General features: G+C 37.3%; 1 protein-coding gene across 3 annotated transcripts in view; it reads right to left on the bottom strand.

Moving 5' to 3' along the window:
• Window positions 1-21881: 21881 nt before the first annotated feature.
• The window catches only part of LOC149206333 (cysteine-rich receptor-like protein kinase 2), a 102936-nt gene continuing 101325 nt past the window's right edge, over window positions 21882-23492 (bottom strand). For 2 of the 3 annotated variants that reach the window (XM_089393677.1, XM_089393678.1), the window contains exons 4-7: window positions 23210-23417; window positions 22857-23091; window positions 22631-22781; window positions 21882-22542 (exon numbers count right to left, since the gene is read on the bottom strand). In XM_089393677.1, the coding sequence (XP_089249803.1) occupies window positions 22114-22542; window positions 22631-22781; window positions 22857-23091; window positions 23210-23417 (1023 nt within the window). In that variant the 3' untranslated portion in view covers window positions 21882-22113. The remainder of the gene's footprint in view (window positions 22543-22630; window positions 22782-22856; window positions 23092-23209; window positions 23418-23492) is intronic. The other variant, XM_089393679.1, reaches the window with a different exon arrangement.

Raw genomic sequence — 23492 nt, forward strand, 5'->3', positions numbered from 1 at the left:
AAAGGAAAACCCTGAAATGAAGCCGATCCACCCATCATGGATGTGGAGGCGTTAAATGGAACTGATGGAATACCCTGTGAATGGGTGCCAAACGGGAAAAATCTAGAACCAGATGCATTGTCTTGGGAATTTCCACTCGTAGAAGGAATGGAGGTAGACCCAACTAAGGATGTGCTAGAAAAAGATCCAATAAAGATGCAGAGGGGATGGAAATAGTTCCTCCCCCTTGTACTGATGTTGGAGTCTTCATGGTTGTAGCACTTGTGGTAAAAACCATGCTTCCAGTGGTGGTCATTGAAGGTAAGCGCGTAATATGACCTAGACTTGACGGTCTATGCGTCAGAGTCCTAACGTATTGTAATACGTCTTGATGACTAGAAGGTAGAGGAGAATTCAGAGTCGCTAACGACTTTGGGAGTTTTTCTACCTCAATGTTATCTTCCAATTTAAAGAGAACTCGAGAAAGAACTGGGGTGTTCCTCTCTAATTCTGCGCAAGTACCATGCCTATCCTACACGCTAATGCCCCTGGGGGGAGGATCAAACCCCGATGCTTCGACTGCCACGGGATGAAACCCATTGGCAGTATTACCTCTGCGCCATCTAGGAGAAGGCTCTAAACTTGGTGGTGAAAGACCACGAAGTCTTCAAGACCATCTAGGCGATCGGTTAGCCACTTTGAATTTTTTATTAAGATCTAATTAAAGACTCAAGAAAAAATAAAATCTAGGCCAACTAATAGCACAGAGCACACATTAAAAAGTCCCTAAAAGATGGCAGTCAGTCAAACAACTTTCAAGTATTTACACTCTGGGTGATGAGGACCGGACACCAAAATACAAGAAAGTGAAGTAAGGGGCCTTCCGAAGATAGTCTAGGATAATGATGGCCCAGCCCTACCAGTGAAGGTAACAGAGGAAGTTACGCTGACCTCCTAACAACAGCCTGTGCCGGTGCAAGCCCCCAAGCTTCGCAAGGGTGCCCTCCAGAAGTACCGTTAAGAGTGATACAATGTCGACCTCAGGTGCCACGGGATTCCCCTCCGCAGCCACCTATGTAGATCCCTAGGAGAAGCAACTAAGGTTACCAACTTGTGTCAGAAGCCAGGCGGAACAGTCTTGAGGTAAGATCCGACAAGTAGGAGAGGGGGTATCTCTCTTCCTTATCTTCAAAAACCCTCGTGCTTAACTCCCAAATCTGGAGCTTTCCTGGTCTTCCTAACGCTATTGGATTTGCACTCGCTATTCAGACTTCTCTGTTTGATAGTTTAAAATGGCCTTGGAGAGTTTTCTCTCCACACACCTAATCCAAGGCCCTAAAATATCCTAAAACTTGTTGGTGTGTCTAAATTGACAAAATAAAAAAGTTCTAGTATATTTTAATTAGCGCTTGTTTTTAAATGGGCTATTCTTAAGTCAAGGGATAAGAGGAAATGAAACTTGTGGTGTTTTCCAATGCAAAAGAAATTAATAAAAACCAAACTATATGCAAATGCTAGTTTCGTTCTTTGATGAAAGAAATTTCTACTAGGTTCTAAGGAACTTCTAAGAAATCAATAAATTTTCTTTTCTTTTCTTTTACTCAAGCTTCACATTGACAAAAATTAACAAAACTATGGATGCCCTAAAAGATGCACAAGTTTATCCTAATGCAATGAGTATATGCTGATGCAAAACTTAAGACTACTCTAAATCAAAGAATGAAAGTAACTTGCTTATCAATTCTAATTAGCCACTTAAGATGTTTAGATAGAATATAATTTTCTAATGCTCATTTTCGTCTAAACACTAAAAGCAAATCACAAGACAAATAAAAATGCACTTTCACTTGCAAAAAAGAAACTAAATCAAAACAAGGCCAAAGAAAGCAAAAACCAAGTTTTCAAGAAATTTTCTTCAAAAGCAAAACAAAAATGACTTTTCAAAAGTGCTCTAAATACTATTGAAAACTTTGAGACCAAAGAATAAGCAACCAAAACACTTTGCAAGTTATCAACTCAAAATGAGTGAAAACTCAACAAAATAGGTGTTTCAAGATGCTCTCAACAACCAAAAAGCAGTAAAAAGAGCTTGGTGACAATAATCAAAAGATCAAGAAAGACAACTCTCAAAATCGTCACTCAACAAATTTCAGAAAGCAAGAAAAGTAAATGGCCACAAGGTGCAGTTTTGACACAAAGCAAGAAGATCACAAAGATAAAGTTTGTCACAAAGATTGAAAACAATCTTTCTGCCCTGGAAGACCATAACACCCAATATTCTCAGAGAGAAATCTCGTGTGCTCAAACACAGATGATGACACTTGCAACAAAATAAAACAAGACCAAAACTTTCCACAAATGGAGAGAATTCGAAACCGGAAACTTGTTGTAAAAATAGAGACTAAAAACCAAACTTGACTGCTCAGGAAGTGCTCAGACCAGCAAACAAATTTACTGAACAAGAAAGATTTGCAAAAATCTTGGAAAATTAGGGTATATGCGACTGTGTCAATGCACAACTGCGTGTACACGTGATTCAGCCCAAAGATGCCTGCGTATACACAGGTTCATATGGGAAAACTTGTGTACATACGCTTTTGTATCCTGAACAAACTGCGTATATAACAGTTCACAAGAAAAAGCAAAAAAATGGGTCTGAAGAAACTGTTCAGACTTAAAGTCTGAGTTCCTATAAGAACAGACAACTCAGTTACAGCAAGAAAATCAAAGGCTGAGCCCTAATTGGCTTAAATTAACCCAAACTAGGAACAACAATACTGTTGTCCCCAGCGGAGTTGCCAATTCTGTTGAGGGACAAAGTCCCCTAGGGTCTTGGGTCAATACACTAGTAGAGAGGGCGTTATCTACAATAAAAAAACAAGCATTCCACACAGCCATGATACTAATATAAGCAAACTACGTGAAGAGAGGTGCACCTGGGGGTCCTTCGTTCAGGTAGATCCAGCCAGGGTCCAAACCTTCTTGGAGTTCCTTTCGATCCTTCAACCTGCAAAATAACTAACTCAAAGAAGCATAGCAGTATATGGACCAAGCATCATAAAGAAATCAACTTCATAACATATTGAAAGGTAGTTAGTTATATAATTGAAACAACTATTCATATGAAAATCATAACATTAACATCATAAGCATGAAGAAGATTAATCTCAGGAACAAGACAAGTGTTTCTTTATTACAGATAGCTAAAGTAAAACAAGGAATGATATCACCTGAATCTTCCTCTTACAGGCTCCAAGCGGAACCATCCTCCGGATTCATCCAATCCCAAGTCTTCAAGAGGCTCCTTCCATAACTCACACAAGAATATCTCAACTAATGAAAAGACATCCTAACTCAAGGAAACAAGGGTTTCCTGTACTGGGGGAAGTGCTTGAAGCACAAGGATCTTCAGACTAGATCAGGGATAATCTCAGCAGAGTGATTTTTCTCTCTATCCTCTCCTCCTTTAGGCCTTCCCATTGAAGCCTTTTTATACTTCTCCCAAAGTAGTTTTTTAGTTGGGAATTCGTTAGGAACAGTTGGGCCACGGGAAACAATAGGTAATCAACAGGTAAAACCCGTGATCTCCGCCCGAAATTAAGGAGATTTAATTTTTTTAAGTTTTTTAAGACATATACGTGGGTTGGGTATATACAGACCCGCATACACGCGCGTTTAACTCAGGGCAATGTCGCGTATAGGGAGTAAAAACTATTTTTTAAGTATTTGGACCAGGTCTGGAAGGAGGGGTTGCCCTAGGCTATGAGTGTAGCATCACAAACATCAAGAGTGAGATTTGGAGCTATAACAAAGGGATAGGATTCAAGAAGGTCGGGATAAACCCTAGAAATAACAGAAACCCATCACACAGATCTCTAGATGCAGAAAATTGGTTTTGTAATCCCCCAATACTGCTTTGGGTGAGACTACAGCATGCGCTACACAGGTTGTTGCCGAAAGGGAAAAAAATTTAGGGTTCTGTTGGTTGACACAACTAACTCTAAACTTTGGTCCAAACCCCCTTAAGCCAACAGTGGACAAGGGAGGAGGGGGTGTTAAACATGTATGACAGTTATCTTTGGTGGCCGTTGAAGTCATCCAAATATTTCGACACTACATCTTACTTGGCAAAACTACGGTCGTTTCGGATTTCAACCCTTTGACATACATTTTGTAACATCAATTGTTTGGGGGTGGGGGTGGGGGGGGGGGGGAATAATCTAAGTGGATTGTTTTTCTCCGAGATTTCAACCTAGAATTCATCAAATCGAAGTCGAAGGAATCCTTAGTTTTTTCCGAGCTAATGTGCAGTCTCCCTTCCCTTGATGCAGCATCTACATCCGAAGATTCCATCCGAGATGAGTCATTGTTCCTCTTCTCGTCATCTGACCCATGGTATGGAGATTTTGTCATTTATCTCATGACCAATACTTTTCGTCCTAACACCTCTCGCTCAGAGCAATGACATATCCTTTCGTGACACCCTTTACTGTTGTGGTATTGATATGATCTTATGGAGGTTCCTCGCTATTGAGGAGGTCACAAAAGTCTTGAATGAGTGCCACTTAGAGGAATGCGATGGACATTTATCTGGTTATGCTACCACACAAGAAATCTTACATGGCGGTTACTTTTAGCCCACCATTTTCCGTGACTCTATCCTCATAGTACAAAAATTTCATGCATGCCATATCTATGATTGAAAAATCCACGCTCCGCCCACTCCTTTGAATATCACCGTCATCGTTGGTCCTTTTGCGAAATGGGGCATCGATTTTATGAAATGTAACCCACACTCAGCTAGGGGGAATGGCTACATTATTGTCATTGTTGACTACTTTACTAAGTGGGCTGAAGAGATGCCTACATTCAATAATACCGGCGCAACAACTGTGTACTTTTTCTTCAACTACGTGATTGCTAAGTTTGGTGTTCCGCAAGCAATAATAATAGATCACGGGAAGCACTTTCAAAATCATATTTTGACTGAATTAGCTTCCAAATGGGGACTTTCACATGAAAATTGAACTCCCTATTATCCTCAGGCTAATGGACAAGTTGAGGTGATTAACAAAGTTCTTAAGAATATTCTTCAAAGTATGATAGCGGTCCACAAATTGGATTAGCACTTGCTTCTCTTTGCTATCTTATGGGCATATCGAATCTGAGTTAGGACTGCTACTGGATTCACACCCTTCCAGTTGGTGTATGGTCTTGAAGTGATCCTCCCCATCGAATGAAAAATTTCATCGCTCAAACTAGCTATCGAACATCTTCCCACTACTCCCTTAGAGGAGGAGCTTCTTTTATAGCTAACTCATTTGGATGAAACCCAGTGCGATTTCGCGTTAGCCAATGAAGCCCATAAAAGACACATTAAAGCGCAATATGACAAAAGTGAGAAGCCTAAAATCTTCTCGAAAGGAGATCTTGTTCTCTTATATGACCAATAGGCTGACACGTTAGGTCGAGGAAAGTTCCAGCCTATGTGGTTGGGCCCATACTTTTTCAAGTGAGTCCTTGCAAAAGGGGCTTACGAGTTAGTGGATCTCAATGGAATTCCATTGATGCAGCCTAGAAATGGGTTGTACCTCAAAAAATGTTCTGCTTGATCTCATGCATTGTACACTATGTACATACTATCTATAAGTGTGTTGAGTGTGTTTGCAGTGTGCTTTTTCAAAGTTTCCCAAGGTTTTTGTTGATTTTTTTACTTTTGGATTGTAGATGTCAACCTCTCTCGAACTATATATTGGTTATATCGATGGTGATAGTTGTAGTACTCAGAACCTATCCTCCACAGCATGGTCTATCTTTTCTCCAAATAGTGAGCTAGTGAGTATGAAAGGGATTTACATTGGTCACTCGAATAACAACATTATTGAGTATAGCGTAGTGGTTGAGATACTTTTCAATGCTATTTCACATGGTATCTTGCCGTATAGTCATCAGGTTTGACTCGCAATTCGTAGTACTACAAAACTATATTCAGTGAGAAATACCACCATCCTTCGCATGGTTTTCAGAATGTGTATTCTAGAAAGAAGTTTCGATTTCATATGATATGAACATATTTCTAGAAATATGAACACATTATCAGATGCCCTAACTAATTTTGTTTTAGATTGACAGTTGCAAAGAATGTAAATAACTTTTAGTTCACATCACATCATATTGAAAGTATAATAGGAACTAGGAAACACTCAATATATATATATAAAGTTTGGTTTTACAAAATGTGTGCCCCAAGACACATATGGCTACATCGTCCATATAAATCTACATGCAAAACATTTAAGTAGACAAACCAGTGGTGCTCATGACGAAATGACACGGCATGAGCTATCTTGCATAGTAATCGACCAATATGATTAGGCACTTTGATTGCGTGTCACTGAAGTCACAATGGAAGTCGATCAACTATGGTCTCATCAATTCCATGTGTCAGTCCTTCCATGTGGCACTCCACCTCTAATAGGATCTTTGCTACATCTGGGTCTCGTAGCGCATCCCGTCCTACTGCATCATCTTGTATTGGTCCCATGTATGCATGAAAACATCAAATAGTTTAGTCTCGAGAATATCAAGAAACATAAAAAATAAAAATAAAAATAAAAATAAAAATAAAAATAAAATAGTAAAACTTTCAAAAACTTAATGGTTGAAGTATCTTACCTGAATCATCCCATTTCTTACCCTCAGGCAACTCAAGCTTAGGATCATCACAAAAATCCATCCCTATGTAAGGATAATAATCAACAATGATGAACTACTTGCGTAGCCATCCAAAGAAGGTTGGTGAAAAGTTGATATTTGATGGGCCTGTATGTCAGCTTATATGGTCTATCCACCTCCTCATCCATGGGATCCTTGGATTGATGGGTTGAAATACAATCTACTAAGGCTACAATAGTGGAACCCGCTCTAGAGAAAAAGAGACTAAGATCATTCCATAACGAAAGCTTTTCAACTTCCCCTCCTTTTCTTCAGTAAGATGTTCCTTCAAATTGACCAAGAAACCCTCACTCCAGTTTAATATTGTTCGCTTTAGAAATTATATCCCATACTACATGTAAGATCTACTCACTACATGTAGTGTTGAGCTACCTTCCAATCTTGAAATAATGAATAAGACCATTCTCAGAGGTAATTGGGATATATCCTTTATGTTGATCTTCCCATCTCTAGTATGAAGGGTTCGAGGTCTGCAATAGGTAGCGATATAGTATTTGACCATCTCATCACCAAGTCTTCCACCTAGATGAGAGATGGGGGAACCTTGCTTTGATAATCTAGTCAAAAAGTAAATACCCTCTACCTGTATCTCAAGAAGATTCTCCCCAAACCTAAACGCATGTGCCTGTATATCCCATGAACTAACAAGGTACTTTAGCAAGTCCATCTATTGCCTCATACCCAAAACATAGAAGAATTTCAATAACCCACATTTTTAGAGTGCTTGGATGGTAGCCAATTCATTTGCTACATTTTTTAATCAAATTTTGTTCTTCGTGTTCTCTTTCTCACCATATGAATGCCATTTTGTACTAATTGGTACCTAAAACATCAACAAGGGATCCATTAGGATCTTTCCCATGCAAAAAAACTTGACAAAATTTGAGTCAAAAATGAGAAACAACTTAGGAAAATCCACCCAACGCACCCCAACAATGTCTACCATTGCATTGCATCTCTACCTGCAGTGTTTCCCTGCCTAGGGGAAACGTAGTTTTCGACATGGTGGGGGTGCGTTGGTCTCAGGGAATTTTTTATGAACCCCTGGGGAATCAAAACCCTAAAAATTTTGCATGAAATTACAAAAATGGACAGTGGAAAGATAAAGAAAGGTTTAAGTTCCTACCTGGAAGCAACGACACTTGAAATGGTTCCCTGGATTGGCTGCAATTAGCTGCGGAAGATTGAGGGAAAAAGGGCTCCAAATACTCACTGTTGAAGGTAAAATGTGAAATGGTAAAAATAACAACTCATTTTGAATATTTGTGGTCATTTTCTCATTATTTTATTCATTGTTAATGTTTTTACCTAGATATGCTTCATTTTTACTATGAAACAAGTATGTTTAATCCTTCTTGTGGTGTTTTGAGCAAGTCAACAGTTGTTAGCAGGTTTTCATTATGTTTGAACAAGTTACTTTGACCACTGAGTATAGTTTTATCTCTTTTTTGGACTCTTTAGACCCACAAAAAAGGAACCCCCCTAGAGTCCTCTTTCAACTCTCTTCAGACTCCCAAAATATGAAAATATTGTCGAGCACTTGTCTTTTCGAACTCGTAAAAGTAAATGACAAGACATTTATTCAGTATAAGTTTAACCCTTTTCCGGATTGAGATAGACTAGCTACGAAAAAGGAATACCTTAGTCGAACATGGCTAAGAGGTTCTCTTGGGTATTATTTTCTACCTTTTAGGCCTAAGGGACTATCTATGAAATGGGACATCTAGATTTTTCTTTTTTGCCTCTTTTCCAAACTCTCTAAACATGAAAAATATGTCGAGTTTTACGTTCACTGGACTCGTTAAAACATCAAACAGTGATGGACTTGTCGAACATGACGAGGCTGAACCACTCCTTCTCAAGGTTCGTTAAATATACTTGGAGGGATTCATCTAAAGGATGGACTTACAAATCAATCATATGTTATCCTCCTCAAGCTTGTTAAAAAATAAAGAGGTACTGACTAGTATGGTTGGGGAAATTTGGAAAACAAGGGATTCCATTTTGCTAATGGCAGCGAGTCACTCTTGAACACAACACTCTTCCACTTCATCTTTGTGGCTATTGGGTTGGGTAATCTACTTGTTTTTTGGTTATCATACCATTTTTAGAGCCTCCATCTCAGTTTTGGGTCAATGCTGCCAACTCCATTCAGTGTTGTCGGTGTGTTCAAGAAAAGTCATTTAGTTGATCTCTGCTACAATGCTCTTAAACCTTCATTTCATGTTTAACTTTCTTGATCCAGTTTCATGTCAACATCATTCTTCTCATTCTGTCTCAATCATCATACATGTTTATGTCATTGATGGGGGATACATCAAGGCCCTTCTGATATGGGTCACTTCCTTTCGACTTCAGCACATCATCCAGGAAGTTGACGTAGAAACACCCCTTGGTACCTTAGTGCTTGCATACATCAATGGCAAGTTTCTTTGCTCTTGGTGACAGGTTTACATGAATGGCCTTGGATTGAAATATTTTGTGTGGTGTTTGACATCAACCCATTTATTCACACCATACGGATTTTACTATGCTACCTTAAGATCCATTAATATCATTGGTGGTTTCTCTTGTGCCTGTTAATGGATTACATCATTGGACGGTAATCAAATGGTGTCTACCATGTTCCACTCCAGCTCATTGATTCACATGGTTAGACTCATACTTTTATTGGTCATGTCAATGAGATAAAAGACCCCAGATCTAGTTTCATCCGTCCAGGCTATGATTTTAGGATTATACATAGATCACAATGTATGGTGGTCATGATCATATTGATAGTCATCTAATCATGGGTCCACTAGTTTCATCTGTGGATGTGTCATTTGATCATTGTTCATGTTATGCTAGCTTATGACTTGAGTATGGGTATGCCTCCCTCATCATACAAATATGTCATGTTGTAAATGTATTGTAACTATAACACCCTCCTCCCACATCTACCCAAGAAACCAGTCATCCTAGGTAAACATGCGACGAGAGGCCACTATGATATGATTCGACCTCCTAAGTCACCTTAAGGAAGTGGAACCGACAAAAACAGACCATACAAACATTCAACATCAGCTTCAAGACCCTTAGTAACCAATCCAACACTTCAGACAACTTGCCCTTGGATCCCACTGAACTTTTGGACAACTTAAGCCTCACTCGTTCTCATGTTATAGGCATGACAACATCCAGAAATCCAGAGTCGCTCTCACAGGCTTGCTTTCCAGCATCCTGGGAGTCATTTAGTCAGTGTTATGCCAACATCCCTAGGATTTGAGCCACTTTTTCAGGCCTAGAGCCCAAGTCACTGCCCAGAATTGAACCATCTCTTTAGAACAGTAAAATAACATGGAAATGACAGTACTAAAGAAAATACTTGTTTAAGACCTTGACTGGATCCCTCCTAGCCATGGCAGGCATTTCGTTAAACATATCATGAATATGTAAACTACAAGTGTAAATAACATATCTGAGCATAGGGGTCTCATACTTATCCGAGATTCGCCATGAAGCATTGATGTCTCAACATATTAACTTCCACTCCATACATTAGACCACAGATACATTAGACCATGAAATCATAGCCATATAAACCACATATAATCCAGCATAATACTCATAGAAATACAAGGGGAATAACATTTCATTAATTATGAAAAATCCAAACCAAGGATGGGACTTCCACATTCCACCCGACTATAGAATGGCTAAGCTAAATATCTCTTCATCCATTCACCCTCATGCCATATTCCAAGCATGAATGTGGGAGTCAAACCAAAAGAACCAACCAGGGCATACCAAGGCTAAACCACCTCACCCTCATCAAAATAAACCAAGCTTTATCATGATCCATCCCGGATCACTAGTCCAACACAATAAACATATCATAACATGCTTTACCATGATCTCCACTCGATCACTAGACCAAACAAGCATCGATACCACCGTATTTCTCCACCTACACCGTGAGGAATTTTCTTGTCTCCTAGTCTCTCAAGCTTTACCTCAATCCAAACCTGAATCACTAGGCTCTAAACTTACACCCCTATTTCTTAGGCTTTACTGTAATCCACACAGGATCACTAGGCCCTAAACCGAGATCCACTCTCCAAGCTTTACCACATATCCCAATCTGGGATTACTAGGCCCAACAAAGAGAGAACCACCTCTTGGATTTACCATATATCCTTCCATTCACCAAGAAGGATTCTTGGGCCCACCAAAGCAACACAATCTTGCCTTACCGTAACCCATAGTCTAGCTCAGGGTTCACTAGGCCAGTGGCTTCACCGTGATCCACAGTTTGGTTCAGATACCACTAGGCCATGTGCTCTATCATTCGAAGATCCACCCCACTACGCTTTAAATCCATCCAACTCAACCAAAACATGAGAACCCCATCACACCATGGTTATCCAGAAATGGAAAGGCTAAGCTGAAAACATTGTTACACCTGGAAAAACCCATGCCATAACAACAAAAGAACCACATGAAATACCATGCATGCCAAATCTAGCAAGGAAATCACACATGTAAAGTGATACCTGTAGAGAACCATGTTGTAGATGTTTGATCCTGCTCTTCCTTTCTTTCTCCTTCCTTCTTTTTTCCTTCTTTCCCTTTCTTGATCCCATGCATAATCATAGAAAAAGCTTGAGCCAAGAGCTTACACTGACTAAGATCTTTCTCATTGATTTTCAGAAGCCTTTTTATCAATGAGGCCTCCATTTTCTTCATTTTCCATTATTTTCCTTCAATATCCTCCTCACATTCAACCTGTGACCTTTCACCTTCCTTTACTCCTAATTTCCATTATTTTCATAAATAAATGTACCAAAATACCATTTTGCCTTTCCAAAGCCTTATCCATTTCCTTTACCAATTTCCTTAGCCATAAACAACCAAATGAACACCCCCTGGGATGTCTTGCCTCGCCATTCAACTTGGAATATGTGTCCCATCACCGTGGCCTATATATATATATATATATATATATATATATATATATATATATATATATATATATATATATACATGGAATTTTCACTAAGGTTGTTACAGAATCCTCCCCCTTGTGGGAACATCGTCCTCTATTTTAAGCCACGCCAAGACCTTGAAAAAGCTGCTGAAAAGCAAACACACTGCCCATGGAGCTTTACAATTAGCTCGTTGCAGTATTTACAAAGAAAAACCTGCTCAAAAGAAGTACATCATAACAAACTGACCAAATAACAACCATACCACATACAGGAGATTTATAGCACAACTCATTACGATATTTACAATAATCACATATACATATTCACTAAACTAGCAAGTAAAAGGATACAATGCCCATATCAATCAACAAGGGAATTCAGAGGATCACACCCCTACCTCAAAATAATACCAGGATTCACCTCCTTCACAGGAAGTCCAGAATCCACTATCACAGTCAAAGCTGCATCCAAAGTCCAACATTATAATCTTGTGCCACTTGTCCCCTCAGTGAACAATTAACTGCTCATTTTTCCATGGCACACTCCCAATGTGTATCTGATTCAATCTGGCAATGCTAATGACCAAAACCAATATATCTGTGATCTTCCCTTCTTTGCTACACAGTCCCTTAGGAAATCTGGTCACCCTCTTCCGTGAAGTCACTCACCTTCCATGTTCCTCGACATCCCCTATCATGGGCAATTCATTCCTTCGCAAGGATTCCTCGCATCGGAAGATCAAACAACCAAGGCATATACCTTCCACAATCATCATACCAGTCATAACATGCTCATGGAAATCAATGGACACTATTGGGTACCAGTGCACCACAATGGCCCTGATCCTGAAGTGCTTTACCGACATACTATTGAATTTTCCAATTCCTTTTGCTATTGTTGCTAATACTTGCAGTCAATTTCAACCACCCAACTAGGAATGTTCATGCACTCTTGTTTGAAGCACATAATTTCTATTAGATTCAAAATAAATGGAAATAAATTCACATCATACCTCATTGATAGCTCGTCAATAAGGTACACTTGCAATAATGTTTACTTCCTGTCACAAAAAGTCAAAATAGCATCTCTGATCAAATCAACAGGTATAAAAATATCACATCAGGTTAGCTCAAACACAATCATCATAGATCAAAATCATAAGTCACATGTAATCATCATAAACTAGAATCATAGATCACATGTAATCATCATAGCCCATAATCCTAAATCACATGCATAATAAAATTGAAATAAAATGTTGATACTTATCATTTCTTCAATCCTTACCTTGTACCTTTGTCTTTTTTCCTTACGCACTCTGGATCAGTTGTCACATACACAGTGCCAACTCCTCAACCATGTACACATACACGTAGTGTGCTTCACACACATACAACCACACATGACATACAACACTATGCAATACATGCACCTAGTACCGCGTGCCTTCAACATAGCATGTATGACATGCAAATGATATCACACGTACACTAGTTCCATATGTACAAGGCCCCATCTGCACAGCGTGTGCACAACGTCACATGTACACGACACCACCTACATAATGTGTACATAACACCTCATGTACACTGCACCACTATACAACGTGTACACAATACCACATGTAAACATTACCACATGCAAGACATGTATGCGACACGATATGTACACAGTGCCACATACATGTACACATCACCACCTACACAAAATTCCACTTGTACAACATGTACACAACACCTCATGCACACAACACTATATGTACATAGTTCCACATGTACAACATGAACATAACACCACCTATAGATAGCACTGCATATCCAACATGTACATATAATCATTTGTACACAACAGTGTATATGTAATATTCGCACAACACTACATGCACATAACATCACATATGCAACATGTGCACAACAATAGTACCACACATCCAAAACCACATTTTCTTTACCAAGCAACCTTGCTTCTAGTGTCTTATCCATTCTTGTCCCATCATGTCACAGAGCTCACTGCTTTCATTTCGCTATTGTATCCCTCGGTATAACCTGTCCATAACATAGACATAATATAATCACATAATATAAACTCATAACCATATGATATTGACCTTGTATATTTTTCATGATTGCTCTTCTCAATTGATTCCTCGTAAGACTAGGAACCTCTTCATGTCATTTGCCTGTGTAAGAAATCATTCCTCCACAAGAACAATTTTTGATGACCCTATCATACAATGACATAGCTACATACATACATACATATATAATCATTAGCATAAAATTATCATCATTATGTGAGACAATGACATACATACATACATGTATACATATATAAACATTAGCATAATCATAATCATAACAAAATTACCAGATAACATAAGGTATAGGTTAAGAGAACTTCCTTTATTCATACACAACATGCACAACATTGAGAAAAATAGTTCCCAACATAGCCAAGGCATATAACACCTCAGATCAATTTACTTTACCTTTTCTTGTTACCTTTCACATGTTCGTATTGTCACTGTCCATTTACCACTATGGACCAACCATTCCAATCAACTGTCATAGTCCTAACTTTTGTTGCACTTACTCATACATAAAGCTTCATCCATGTCTTATATTACCTGTTGTGTACCACATAGCTCTCCCCGAGCTCCAATAAATTTCCTCTTTTCCCAACCAATTCCCAAGACTTAAAACATACAATACCAAGAAACAAACAAGAAGCAAAACCATGAAAACCAATAACAACACAACACTGCAACAAAGTGGCATAACTATGCACCAAACACACTCAATATCGCACATCAAGCACAACAATCGTAAAAAACCAAAAGCACAAGGCTAACAACAAACACCATGACTCAATCCCCATGGTTCCCAAGGAAAGCTCAACCAGATCCTTCTTGAAGATTTCATGGTAACCTCTTTTCCATGCAATCCCCTCCATCATACCGCCATAAACACATAATTGTCAGTGCATAAATAAATATAACAATACACTAGATACATTATCTTGTTTTGCCAAGCATGTTTCCTTGTAGCTGAACACGTCCATGCCATCTCTCAAGGAACTCCAATTCCCTTGACAAATCCACCTGTAACTAGAGACTAGCTAATATACCTGTCAATTATAGGTCCATGAATATAGAACATATCCACATAATTTTAGAGAAATCAGTTTTAAGAAGACGTCATGTGTGCAAAGTACTCATTCGTTTGGAATTAAAGTTTCCAAACATAGCCAAAGGAATTATTGCCCAATTCCTTTCATTTACCCTTTTACCTTGCTACAATCGAGGCTTACTATGTATTGTCACATCACCCAACTGTTAGTTATATAAACACATCAACTATTACCTTGTCACACTAATACCAAGCATGTTCCCTGCAAATGCTCACACCACATGTTCCAAATATCAAGACAATCGTATATATCAATTTGAAATCAACTTTTACAAACAATCATGTCATAACGCATGGTCAACTCATAGCCATTAGACATAATTTTACAACTATCAGCTACATTCAAGTACATATCAACTGTCTCAACACATATGTGTTAGTAGAATCATCTTAAAACAAGCTCATTGGAGCACATACTCATATTATGAAATTCATCAAACATTCAACTAACTTGCAAACATACCATGTTAAATAAATCAAGTAGACACCAAACACTCAAACACCAAATAGATGCCATAATCAAACAATCAAGCACAAGGTAGGTGACATAAACAATTTCATACCTTAATGTATCTTAGGGGAAGCAATATTGTCTGCACAATCAATCTAGTTAGCATGATATAACTTTACAAGATATTAATTCAAACATAAATAATATCACGATACCCAAAATAGTCACTAGATAACATGTTTATATCATAACTCATACACAATTATCATTTATGCATAACAATCACATATGTACAATCAGTCTAGATTAGTGCCACACAATGCAACATGATAAGTCGACTCATACCTGAATTTCATAACCCTAACCATCTGCATAGGCCAATCTAATTTTGCATGATACATATAACATAAAGATATAAATTTTATAACCCTAATCACAAAGTTACTAGCATATAACAACAACACTCTATATATCATGCTCATCAACAACATATAACCTAACCATTAAGTTATCTAACATAAAATAATAATAACAATGCATACGAGCACATGTTACTATCATTCTTGACTATTTGACACATGTGCTTATGACTATACTAATCAACTATCATCTATCATGTATGTAACCATAACATCAAAAGACATGTACATATAACCTAATTCATATAACAATCCTTGACTTACATACATGGATTCCAAACATACAATACCTATATGACGATCTCCTCTTACCCCAAAGTCCAATGTTGCAACCTCATTATGATTATATGCATCTCCTTCTCTATCGCATCCAACATATTAACATCATAACATACTTATATCATCATGATAACCTAAATTACATACCATGCCTTCACAAGTCATGTTTGACCTACATTACATGCATAACTATAACCAAGACCATTCATGCATGACAACTGCATATACACATATAACAAATGAGTACCAAACCATATACACATCATTCTAGCTAGAGTCCAGTCATCAATGCTTGACCATATCAACTACAAAAACCATGACCTCATGCATGACAACAACCATTACTCCGTTGTACACATTGTCATATGAAACCATCAACATGCATAAGAAATGCCTAATCAACTACCCATACGCATGAATGCATGTAGTCAAGCATAAGCAATTAATTCATGTAACCAACCTACAAGACCGATAGATGTAATCAAACATACAATAATGAAACCTACCATACAAGGATGTAATCAAGAAAAATATAACATGTAAGCAACCTATAACAATATGTAACTAGTCATATTCTCATGACGATGCATTCCACCAAAATCAAAATCAAGTTCCTCATGACAACCTCAAGTTTCACATGACGACATCACTTCAACCCTGATCGGCATCATGCAAATGCAACAAACATATGGAATGCAAGTGTAAGGGACAGACATGCAACTGACATGCATGCATGGCCAATAAACATTTTCCATCTAGTCTGATGGGTGAACCATGCTCTGATACCACTAGGTAACACCCTCCTCCCACATCTACCCAAGAAACCAGCTAGTCATGGTAAACATGCGACGAGAGGCCAATATGATATGATTCGACCTCCTAAGTCACATTAAGGAAGTGGAACTGATGGGAACACACCATACAGACATTCAACATTAGGTTCAGGACCCTTAGGAACCAATCAAACACTTCAAACAACTTGCCCTTAAGTCCCACTAAACTTTTGGACAACTTAAGCATCAGTCGCTCTCATGCTATAGGCATGACATCGTCTAGAAACCCAAATTCACTGTCACAGACTTTCCTTCCAGCATCTAGGGACTCATTTAGTCAGTTCTATACCAGTGTCCCCAAGATTTGAGCCACTTTTTCAGGCCCAGATCCCAAGTCATTGCCCAGAATTGAACCATCTTTTCATAACAGTAAAATAACATGGAAATGACAATACTAAAGAAAATACTTGTTTAATACCTTAATTGGACCCCTACTAACAATGATGGGCATTTCGTCAAACATATCATGAATATGTAAACTACATGTATAAATAACAAATATGAGCATAGGGGTCTCATACTTATCTAAGATTCGCCATGAAGCATTGATGCCTCAACACATTAACTACCATTCCATCCATTAGAACATAGATACATTGTTCATTCATATACAAGTAAAATATGATGAGAACCATACATAGTTGTTGTCATAAAACACATACATAACCAACATAATAGAGGCAGAAATAGCCATGGAATCACAGCCATATAAACCACATATAATCTAGTATAATTTTCATAGAAAAACAAAGAGAAATAAAATTTCATTAATTATGCAAAATCCAAACCCGGTATGGGACTTCCACATTCCACCTGACCGTAGAATGCTTAGCCAAATCTCTCTTCATCCATTCACCCTCATGCCATATTCCAAGCATGAATGTGGGAATCAAACCAAAAGAACCAACCAGGGCATATCGAAGCTACACCATCTCACCCTCATTAATAGAAACCAACCTTTACCATGATCCATCCCATATCACTAGGATAATACAATAAACATATCATAACAGGCTTTACTGTGATCTCCACCTAATCACTAGGCCAAACAAGCATTGATGCCATCAGATTTATCCACCTACATCGTGAGGGATTTTCTTATCTCCTAGTCTCTCAAGATTTACCGCAATCCAAACCAAAATCATTAAGCCCTAAAACGAGACCCCAGTCTCTCAGGCTTTACCAGAATCCACACCGGATCACTAGGCCCAAAACTGAGACCCACTCTCCAGGCTTTACCACATATCACAACCCAGGATTACTGGGCTCAATGGAGAGAAAACCACCTCTTAGCCTTACCGTATATTCTGCCATTCACTGGTAAGGAATCCTAGGCCCACCGAGGCAACACAATCTTGACTTTATTGCAACCCATAGTCTTGCTCAGGGTTCACTAGGCCAGTGGCTTTATCGTGATCCATAGTTCGGTTCAGGGGCCACTAGGCCATGTGCTCTATCATTCAGAGATACATCCCACTAAGCTTTGAACCCATCTGGAAATCCATCTCAACCAAAACATGAGAACCCCATCACACCATGGCTATCCGGAAATGGCAAGGCTAGGCTGAAAACACTATTCCATCTGACAAAACCAATGCCATAACAACAAAATAACCACATGAAATACCATGCATGCCAAGTCTAGCAAAGAAATAACACATGCAAAGTGATATGTGCAGAGAACCATGTTGTAATAGCTTGGTCTTGCTCTTCCTTGCTTGCTCCTTCCTTCTTCTTGCCTTCTTTTCATTTCTTGATCTCATGCATAACCATAGCGAAAGCTTGAGCCAAGAGCTTAAACTGACTAAGAGCTTTCCCAATGGTCCTCAAAAGCCATTTATTAATGGGGCCTCTGTTTTCTTCATTTTCCATTATTTTCCTTCAATTTCCTCCCCACATGCAACTTGTGACCTTTCACCTTCTTTTTCTCTTAATTTCCATTATTTTCATGAATAAATGTGCCAAAATGCCATTTTTCATTTCCAAAGCCTTAGCCATTGCCTTTGCCAATTTCGTTAGCCATAAACAACCAAATAAACACCCCACAGGATGTCTTGCCCCACCATTCAGCTTGGAATACATGTCCCATCACCGTGGCCTATATATATATATATATATATATATATATATATATACATGGAATTTTCGCCAGGGCTGTTATGGTAACAGATGAAGCTCGCTGGTTGTCTTTGATCCCTACTTGTTACAAGGTAAAGCACTTCATTCATTAGTCATCATCTGTGACTTTGCGCTTTAGGGTGAATTTTCTTATAGGCCATTTTGTCACATCTGATCAGTGAGCCTCCTAATGGGATCAATCAACATCTTATTCCCCCTTGTCACCATCTTGCACAAATCCCTAAGCATGTACCTTTCATTTCCTAGAATTTTAGCCCTAAATTGCGTCATCTAAGCCAGTTTGAGGACCAACGCTCCCTATAAGCCTACTGGGGTGTGTTCACCAGTAGGTTGCTCCACTGTGGCCTGCGTTGGTCACCAGCAGGTTGCTCCCCTTTGCACCTGTGTTCATTCTAGAAATCTGGGAGGATGATCGGGATTCCAAAAGCTTCACCTTCTAGGAGATTCTAGAATTTGTTAGAACTACTTACCTTGGATAAAGCATTTGGATCCTATCCATCCCTACATTGGATTTTTCACCACTTATTTGTTGATCCTATCCCTCCATCAAAGGGGGATCTCTTACCCTAGGATAGTAATTGGATATGAATTCCCAACTTACCATAATTCTCTATATATATCTAGCCTATTATGAGGTTGGGGATTGGCTTTTGGAGAATAATTTTTCCCTTATGATGCTATAGTGAGTGGTCATCATTCCATGCATTTATGGTGATTGGAGGTGCATATTGTGACAAGGAAAGGACAAGTCAACAACTTGGAGGAGCTCTCTACAAGATAAACTACTACTTATGGTTGTAATTTCCTTCTGTTTACATTAATGCAATGAATTTATTGTTTTCCGTAATGCAATGAATTCATTGTTTTCCTATATGTATGTTGTTTCATATATTTCAATACCATGTTTATCTATTGAATGAAGTACTTATATGATAATGCATACATCTTTTAGTTTCTTGGCTTGTGTTATCTCAATGTGCAAGTTCTAATTTTGGCAATCGGAGCTGGAATTGGGGCTTCCAAGCTAAAGAATAAGCGAAGCATGCGAAGGATTTGAGGTAAGCCTCACTCCATTATCTATTTATTTTAAGGAAAAACATTGGGTTCCTTGTCCCTTATTTGTTCTAAGTTAGCCACCGACGTAGGGGAGATACTTTTGTCCGCAATCGTAGATTTCGTATAACAGAAAGTTCTAGATAAAGCCTATGCACATTTTTAACATGAAGGGAAGTTTCATAATGGATCCATCTCCCAAATGACTATCTAATGGATAGTAATACAAACCTAATGACCCCAACAAGGAAAGAAAGGAATTTTGTAGTAGTGTTTGCAATTATTTTATTAATATGGAATGTCACACTTAGTTTGATTCTTATTTCATGGGAGTGAGTAAGCACTTCTTGGTAAAGAACATGAATTGTCTTGGTTATTTTTTATTCATTTTTCCATTTTAGGATTTTTTAAAGTCTCTTATACTTTTTTGTTACCATTCTTGGAGAACAATTTTTACATACTTGTTCAAGTTTTGTATATTGTTTGGACCATTATGAAGGAGGTTGAATGACAAGGAATAGAAGCAAGTGAATTCACAAAAAACAATGAGTTTTAATGTTATCTTTATGGTAGTTGTATCTATCAAAAAGGAGTAATTGTCTCTATTGTTATTCTAATGGACAATTGTTTAAGCCATGGCTTAATTATGAAGTTTTATGACCTTCATGTTGATAATGCATGTTGCAAGGTTTATCTATCCTTTCAATTCTACTGTAATTGGTGACTAATTAAGAATGTGAATAGGAACATTATACACTAATTCATTTACTATGAATAGATATGTTCATCATGAAGGATGATTGCCAAACAATAAAAGTAAAAAAATTGTTAACATTGTAAGTGCTAATATCAACCTTTATAATAGTTATAATTGGTAAAATGGAATTGCAATTGTGATTTGGTTGGACTAGAAGAAAGTTCATAATAATGTAGGAAGAAAATGTTTTTTTGTAAACCAATTAAATCATTATTTTTTTTTGTCATTAGACCTAAATAATAGATATCTCTCCTTAATCTAATTGTATTTAACAAAGGATTTTGATATTACAACTTCAAATCTACCTAATTATTTTCCTAAAAACCTTTATGTTTCAAGGTTTTGAGAAATCCCATTTTCTCAATTTGACCTTAAATCACGATAAATTGGCTAAGGAATACCTATAAACCAATTGTAAATCCTGTAAACATTCTATAAATTTCAAAATAAATAATTCATTATTGTGTAAATTCATATAATTTTTGTTATTTGTTTTAAGCATTTGTTTATCATTTTAATATTTTTATGTTTATTCCCATTTAAGTTGATACATATTAGATCTAAAAAAATTATGTGCATTTAAAAGTCATGTACTTTTAATCAATCATGTTCTCATACAGAAATGAGATGATATACACTCCTCGTTAAAGCCAAACGAATATTGTTGTACTTCTTGTAATTCAAATATACTAAATCTATTGATGGTATGCAACACTCCAATAATATATTAAATCAGTAAATTACTACCACTCCAATATTTTTGTGCTTATTCTGACTTGAATATATTAGATCCCTATTTTGCATGTCAAATACATAGCTAGCTCTTTCAATCCATTCTAACACAAGAACAGCAAATCTGTTTCCATCGGGTTAAATTCCAGACGTACACTTTGAAATCACGTGCTTTTCTATTGAAAATAATCCACACTAATATTGTTGCACTTGTTCTGGTTCAACTATATTGAATCCATATATTTTATTCAACACTAATAATATATTAAATCCATATATTTTATTCAACACTAATAATATATTAAATCCATAGATTGCATGGGCCATTCGAACATTGTTTTGGGTATTTTGAATATATTAGATCCCTATACTACATGTCAAGTACATAGTCCTTTTTTCAATCCATTTAAAAACAAAAATAACATATATGTTTCCATTGGATTAATTCCAATGTTACAAAAGTTAGTTTGTACCCCTTCTTGAAAGAATGTTGGTATGTGTTCATAGTACTTATAAAACATAATAATCCCCACCATGTGGGATTAACTAATTCACTAACTTTGAAACATTTCTTTTTATCATCTTGGACCAAAAGAGCTTATTGAAATGGTGTTTAATGACATTGGATTGTGAGAGGAAGAGTGAACGTTTGGTAATGTACCACCATCTATTAGTGATATAGGTGAAACACTTGTGTTATTATTTGAATTTGAATGGTTTAATGCAACATTGATGTTTGAATTTGAATGGCTCAATGTAACACTAGTATTGATGTTTGACTGTAAATGGGTGACATCTATATAAGGGGGTTGAGTAGGTTCTAGAAGATTTTGGTCTTTACTAATGAGGAATGTGACAACTTCAGACATGGAAGGACGAAGTATTGCAGATGTTTGTGTGCAAAGAAGAGCTATGTGAACAACTTGTAGTATCTCCTCTTGGCAGTTTTCTTTGATGTTGGGATCAATTATGCTTGCAATAGTGCCTGATAGATGATAGTTCCAAACCTGCACCATACATACATTATAAATTTGAATATTATTAGAATTTTATTTGAAGAAGCAATGAAAATTGTCTATATGATGATTCCATTACCATTGTTAAGAGAGATGGTATGTCATTTCTGTGCATAGGAGTTTTATTCCTTCTGCCACTAATAATCTCAAGGACTAGTACCCCAAAAGCATAAACATCAACCTTTTCTGTCAAATGGCCATGAACTAGATATTCTGGAGCCATGTAACCTCTGTGAAAACAAAAATAAGAAATCAGACACATTTTCTATTAAAAAAATATTAATAACTATCAAATTCATTCTCACCGAGTTCCAATGATTCTTGTGCTAAGATGACTTTGATCTTCTGAGAAGTATTTAATCAACCCAAAATCTGCAATTTTTGGCTTGAAAAGGTGGTCTAGTAGAATATTGCTAGCTTTTATATCTCGATGGATGATGCGTATATCTGATTCTTGGTGAAGATAAGCTAGCCCACTTGCAGTGCCTAGTATAATGTCAAACCTCCTTTTCCAATCCAGTACATTTTCTAGGGTCTCATCTGTTGTAAAGTACAATTCTATATCAAATAACTTAAACATAACTTGAAAAGATAATATTTCTCAACATTTGAAGATTGATCATAAGGAAAATCAATTTATTGAGACAAGAACTATTACCAAATAGAAATCGATCAAGGCTTTTGTTGGGAAGGTATTCATACACCAAAAGTTTTTCTGGGCCATCCACACTACATCCAAGAAGTTTGACAAGGTTTTTGTGTTGAACACAACTTATCAAATTGACTTCATTGAAGAACTCGTTCACACTCTCTTCTCTATTGGAAAATAGTCTCTTCACAGCAATTTGTCTACCATCTAGAAGGCCCTGCAAACATGGCCATTCTATTTTGTTCAATAATGATGTAAATTTATCTATGTATTTTAAAAAATCAAAAGTTTA

The sequence above is a fragment of the Pinus tabuliformis genome, chromosome 1_2 (genome assembly GCF_031772625.1).
Source record: "Pinus tabuliformis cultivar Carrire ecotype Pingquan chromosome 1_2, CPIR1, whole genome shotgun sequence".
In the NCBI taxonomy this organism is placed as follows: Eukaryota; Viridiplantae; Streptophyta; class Pinopsida; order Pinales; family Pinaceae; genus Pinus; species Pinus tabuliformis.